Source organism: Pistacia vera, unplaced genomic scaffold, assembly GCF_008641045.1.
Source record: "Pistacia vera cultivar Batoury unplaced genomic scaffold, PisVer_v2 Contig590, whole genome shotgun sequence".
Classification (NCBI taxonomy): Eukaryota; Viridiplantae; Streptophyta; class Magnoliopsida; order Sapindales; family Anacardiaceae; genus Pistacia; species Pistacia vera.
In genome coordinates this window covers 379,079-385,620 of record NW_022196435.1, presented here as the reverse complement: position 1 = coordinate 385,620, position 6,542 = coordinate 379,079, and the positions used below count along the sequence as shown (strand labels likewise).

General features: G+C 34.3%; 1 protein-coding gene across 1 annotated transcript; it reads right to left on the bottom strand.

Moving 5' to 3' along the window:
- Positions 1-4,329: 4,329 nt before the first annotated feature.
- On the bottom strand, positions 4,330-4,995 carry LOC116109885 (zinc finger protein 3-like). Its single transcript, XM_031396117.1, has one exon. The coding sequence runs from the start codon at positions 4,993-4,995 to the stop codon at positions 4,330-4,332; it is 666 nt and encodes a 221-aa protein (XP_031251977.1).
- Positions 4,996-6,542: the final 1,547 nt, after the last annotated feature.

The following is a 6,542-nucleotide window of genomic DNA, read 5'->3' as shown; positions in this document are numbered from 1 at the left end:
AATAATTAAACTACATTAACAACTTTTTCATCTAATTTTTTTATACAATCCTGATGTGGTAGATTGCAATTGATCAACTCGTATGTAGACAAATGAGATTTACTGTAAACTGATAAGTCATGAGCTCTCACATCAGCATTGTATAAAAAAGTTATAAATATAGTACTACTTATATGTGGAAAGTAAGAATAATGTTGATGAAAAAAACTGGTTTAGAGTGAAAATCCATTTTTTGCCACTCCTTTTAATCTAGAGAACGTGAGACTTAAAACATTGAGTTGTATGCTTAAAAAATCACACTTGAAACTTATAAATAGTATTTATAACTTAAAACATTTAATGCCATACTTACAATAAAACTTTAATGAACTTTGATATTAATAACGTTACACTTGATATTAAGTTTTCTATTTTTGAAAAAAGATATGAATTAAACTATATATTAATTTTTGGGACAACCGAATAACCGATTAAAATAATAGATCACCAAAAATCATACTTATCTAGCCACCAAGTGTCTTGTAGAATATATAAACGTTTTGATACTTTTAGCATTTGCATTTGACCTAATCAAATTTGGATTTATATCATTCTAATTTAAAAATTGAAATGAATTAAAGTATTTATTTAAAATTCCTTAAACCACTTTTATTTTAAATTGTGGGACAAGTTGTCATATTTAATTTGATTTAGCGTTAAGCCATCGAAATCCTATTGTCCCCTAGAAGTCAAACCTTTGACTTTTTCCCATTCACATCTATTGAATCTCTCTTCAAATAAACCATTATAAATACTACCACAACAATGAACCAGCCCATAAATAAATAAATAAATAATAAAAAAAAAAAAAAAAAAGCCAAATAGCATCGAAATGCACGGCCTGCTTTCAGTGGATACGGTGCTTGCTGCGCCAGCTTGTTCGGTGTGGGATGTCTACCGCAGCCTTCAGCTCGTCACAGTTATAAATACATATCTGCCGGAAGTTATAGGAACAGTACAAGTACTTGAAGGTGATGGAAGAGTTGGCACAATTATAAACATTACATTTCCACCAGGTAAATTAATATCAATTTATCAAGCATTTTGAGCTACTGAATCATTAAGTCCTAAATATTAAATATTCTGATTTTTGTTTTTGTTTTTTTTGTTTTTTTTTTGTTGTTGTTGTTGTTGTTGTAAGGAACTCCTAGAGCTAGATAAATGAAAGAAATATTTATACGGTTGATAATAAGAAGCATGTGAAGGAAACACAAACCATTGAATGAGGGTTTTTGGCACTTGGGTTCAGTCTTTATATAGGTCACTTTGAAATATTTGAGAAAAATTCTACATCAAGTATTATAAGATCAGCAATAGAGTATAAGGTTGATGATGCAAAACTTGCTTCTACCAGCAATAGAGTATAAGTTTATGATGCAAATCTTGCTTCTATAGTAAACACCGAGGTAGTGGAAGCACTTGCAGAAGCCATTGGGAAGTATTTGAGTGAGAAGAAAGCTCCTCCATAGATTCTGCAAATGGAATTTGTTGTCGATCTGGTAACATAGTAAACCTGATAATGATATTAAAATAAAAATAAAAGAATATAATGTTCTTTTAGTTGATTTATAATTTGGTAGAACTGTAGAATAAAGAATATTTGTGGGCTTTGGCTATTATACTGCATTGTTTAAGTGTATTTATAAGTTTTATGTATTTTGTTTGTAACTTTCATTTATGAATTTATTCTAATAAAACCTAGATTTGGGGGTTATAAAAGTGGACAATTATTATGTGATTTTGTGGCTACAAGAATTTAGCCAAACTACATTTTGTGGAATTTATTGGTAAGTAAACATGATTACAATTTAATTAAGGCTGAGTTTGTGGTTGTTGCACCTTCTCCGGTAATTACTTATTTCCCAATTTATAATCCAAAAAGTGTTCAGTAAACTAATATATTAAATTCATGGTCGAGTTGATGATAATATTTAAAATTATGATTTTGTAACGAGGATGAAAGAGCTATCACCCAGGACTAGATGGTATCTAATTATGGGAACAAGACAGTCAAAGGCCTGCATATCAACTCAAAAGCAAAGTAACAATTCCAGAAAACTGAATTTTATTGACTGAAGGACTTAATCACTTACAAAAAGTAACTGCTGCCTTATATCCAAAGACAAAGTTAGAGAGTACAATGAGCTGGCACCACTTGCTAAAACAAACTAAAAGTAATTTTTCATTGACTTTGACAAAACTCCTTACAAGTTTTGCTAACTTGAACATGAGCAATAGAAGTAAAAGCTTTTAGTGCAAATGAACTCTCCAATATCCTCCCGCGAGCAGAACAAGGTAGCTGAAAGATGGCTGATCTGCTTGAACATAATCAGAATAACATCCTCCCGTAAGGTAAACTAGGTAGCTTACCAATATGACTTTGAACCATATGATCTTCTCTGCTTGAGCACATAACAAATTATATATCATCAATCAAAGAATTTAATTTGAAATTGCAGTTGAAGTTTCTTAAGTATCCTCCCGTAAGCTAAACAGAATGGAAGGTTTGATCAATTCATCATTGAAGTAGTCAAATTGAGTGACAGGTAATGGTTTTGTGTAAATATCAAACTTCCAGCTCCGTATTTTCACTTTTTCTCTGATAAAATGAATGTCTATTTCTATATGCTTTGTTTTAGCATGTTGGACAAGATTAGATGCTAAAGCTGATGCACTCACCACTATCGCCCTTTGCCGCTCCTTTGCATGACCTGCAGGCGTTTTTGGCGGTTGTACCGCTCCGGCTGTCGTAGATGACATGCCTTGGTCCAAACGGTCCAACCTCTGGTTGACCGTCTGGAGAGTATTGTCGAACCTCTCCAGGTAGCTTCTGATGGCAGGGTCCAGTTGCGGAGCTGCTGGGGTATTCCCAGCAGCATTTTGTGAAACTGGAGGTATGTTGGAAGGGGTGTCCCTCTGGGCTGGGGGGACTCCTTCAGCATGCTGGTTCACCTGCTCAGGTTCAGATTGACGGGCCATTTGTAGCTGTAAGACCAGTAGGTCAAAGATTCTCCTGATGAAGGGTAGACACTAAATCAGCCCCTCCTTCTAGCGCCAAACTGTTGATGCTCGTTTTTGGCACCAACTAATTGTCACGTGCGTATTACTGATTGGTGAATTAACACACGTGATAAGGGATATACCAAGTGAAATAAATGCAAAGAAGACTTTTAAAGTGGTTCGGATGCTAAGGTAGCAAGTCCTACGTCCACTGATTTGTATTGATATTAGTGTGGGTCAGGTCGCAAAGCAGACCGACTTACATAGGAGTTATGAAAAGTAAATGTGTTTACAGGAGAGAGAGAGAGAGAGTTTCTCAATGTAAAAATGGCCGAATCCCCTTGATGAAGGGGTCTTCTTCATCTTATATCAAACTGAAGCGTGTAATCATCATTAAATCCACGGGTTGGTGTGATTGTCAGGATATAATCCGGCTTTATGTCCCATTGCTCTCTTCCCAAGCTGACTTCGCACGATTTATTGTAGGGAAATGGACGCGTGTGAGCTCCATATCATGTAGCAGGTCTGACGTGTGCGTGTTGCTCTGACGGGAGCAGGTCACCCTTCACGCGACTTTCCCACGTCAGCCCTTTATTTTCCCAGGCATAACAGCAATCTTGTAGTCACAAAGAGCATTCTCTGGTCCTTGCAAGCAATACAAGACATCCGTAAACTATCATTTGAAGATGATCAAAGTAGTTAAATTGAGAAGGTAATTTCCATGAAAGCATCCAATTTAATACCTTGATTTTTAATTTTTAATTACACAAAAATTTTCTAAACTTTGAAGAAAACAGGTTATGCCATTTCAATCATAATCTATTAATACCATGATTGAATCTAAAATTTGAAGAAACAACCAAATCTTGCTTATATATCTTCACTTTTAAAAAAAAAAATATATATATATATATATATCCTTGAGAAAAAAATAAAAATACTTCTAAAAATTAGATTGTGATATATATATTTGTATATTGTAGTAAATAAAGAAAAGTATATATATAAAATATCAGCCATGGAAAGAAATTCAAAGTGCATCAAATAACTCAATTTCACTCTTTTTGCGTTCTTCTTCCATTTTTTTTATTTTTATTTTTAAATTCTCTTGTGAAATTTATATATAAAATCAAACTCATATAAACAACCATGTGAATGCAATTAAAATCTAAAATAAGCATTTAATTAATTCATGAGGAACTAATCGAGTTACCTCATCAAAGAAAATAAACACTATTAACTTAATGTGTGTGGCATGAAATCATAAATCTAAAATGCAACAATAATAAATTAAAGCTTGAGGGACAAATCAAGTCCTGATGAATCCTCATGATCACAACTCTTTGATAATGAAGGGTCACCTTGCTGACGATAATCTCCATGTTTAGACCAATTTAGAGCTTGAATATTTGTTGAACCACAACTAAATCTTGGAAATGGTGCCCTAAAATTAATACCATTCAATCCACCATTATTACTATTCATCATCCTTAACCTTTCAATGGAGGATTGTGTATTATTAGTGTTGTTCATGTGAAGGCCAAACCGATTATACCCCGATGAGGACCATGGAAATGAAGGTTTGTTATCAATAAGTGATGATGATCTATTGATCAATGAACCATAAAATGAATGTGGAGAAGTAGTTGGATAATAAGGATAAGATAATAATTTTGGAGATCCAAAAGTAACCATATGACGAAGATGATCGTTATTGATTTCTTGTCGTTTCTTTGCCAATGCTCGCTCTTGCTTGTGCGCATTCTGATGCCCTCCTAAGGCTTGTGATGTTGAGAACTCTTTTTTGCAAAAGTTGCATGAGAAAGTCCTTGTTCCTAATTGCTCATTTTCTTGCTTATTATCAGTCTCGTGATTTGAAAGCTTCAAGTCTAGCAAAACAGTACACCTAGAACTTGATGAAGCTTTGACATGTTGATGACCCTCTTTCATGTACATCTTCTTAATTAGATTAACCCTAGTTTGTGTTTTGGGACAATATAATTTTGGGAGATGCATGTTCATTTTATATACTATTGATTATAAAATCTTTTGCACTTATAGAAAGAAATCTCATTTTGCAGTTACTGTATGCATCAATTTTGGCTAGGATTGAAGTGATGCTGACATGTATAGAAATCTTTTGCACTTATAGAAAGAAATCTTTTGCACTTGTTTTAGAATTTTTAATATGATAAGGCTTGTCCTATAATTATTCTAAAAATGTATTATTCAAAGTAACATGTTAATAATTACTTATACGTATTGTTAAATGATGAATTGTTTTCAAAGTCAAAGACTAACTAGAGTTAGTTTTGTAACTGCAGTTAGTTAGTCATAGTAAAAGAAATCTGTATAAAAGACAACATTCTTTCTGTTTTCATTAAGTGAAAAGATTAATAAAATCTTTCTCTTCACAACAGAGTTTTATTTCTTTATGGTATTAGAGCTATGGAAAATTTTCCATCCCATTTTCCCACAGATTCTCAGCAACCAAACACTACTTTTGTTCCAAAAAAACTTCACACACCTTCTAAACAAGAAGATGAGGCCAATGCACCTCCTCCTCAGTTCACCTCTGGTTCCACTTCCGCTGCCGTTACTGCTGCCGCAACATCTTTGTCTCCAACAACCTTACCACCGTTTACTATCAAGCTTCATCAAAAGAACTATGTGTACTGGTGATCTTAAGTACTGTCCGTTGTTCGAGCTTTTGATTTGGAACATTTTCTGACTGGATCTCGATCTCCACCACCGGAAGTCATAACCTCTGGAACTACTTCCAAGACCTTCAGCTGCGTAAATCCTGCTTTCGCTGCTTGGTGTCATCTTGATCAGTTGATTATTAATTGGCTTTTTGCTTCTATTTCTGAAAATATGATGTGGCATGTGGTAAAATGTGCTAATGGATCTGAGATTTGGTCCAACTTAGATAAACTGAATTTGACACAAGCAAAATCTCAGATCATGCATCAGCGTCATTTACTTCAGACTACTACAAAAGGCTCAATGTCTATTCATGACTATATTCAAAAAATGAAAGATGTTGCTGATAATTTCTGCTTCAAGAACAGAGCTCTCTGATTCTGAACTTATTCTCTATATTCTCAGTGGTCTTGGCCTTGAGTTTGATGCTGTTGTGGTAAATTTAACCTCTCTCACTTCTCAGTGCGAATCCTTTACCTTAGAAAAAGCTCAATTTGAACTTCAAGCCTATGAGAACAGACTTGCTTGTCAAACTTTAGCCTACTTTATTGATCTTCAGAGCTCAAATGTGCCTTCGTCAGCTCTTTATGCAGCAACAAATCAGTCTTCCTCTAATGGTTTTTCACAACAGTTTGCTCCTCAAAATCCTGGTCAGCAAGCTGTATCTAATAATGGTAGAGGTCGAGGCAAAAATGGTTCTCGTGGTGGCAAACCTATTTGCTAGCTATGTGGTAAAACTAGCCATGTTGTAATGCAATGCTATCATCGGTTCGACATAAGTTTCCAAGGTCCACAACTTG

Excerpts from the sequence above, each read along its gene's own strand:
- LOC116109885 (XM_031396117.1), bottom strand. The coding sequence starts at position 4,995 with ATGTACATGAAAGAGGGTCATCAACATGTCAAAGCTTCATCAAGTTCT.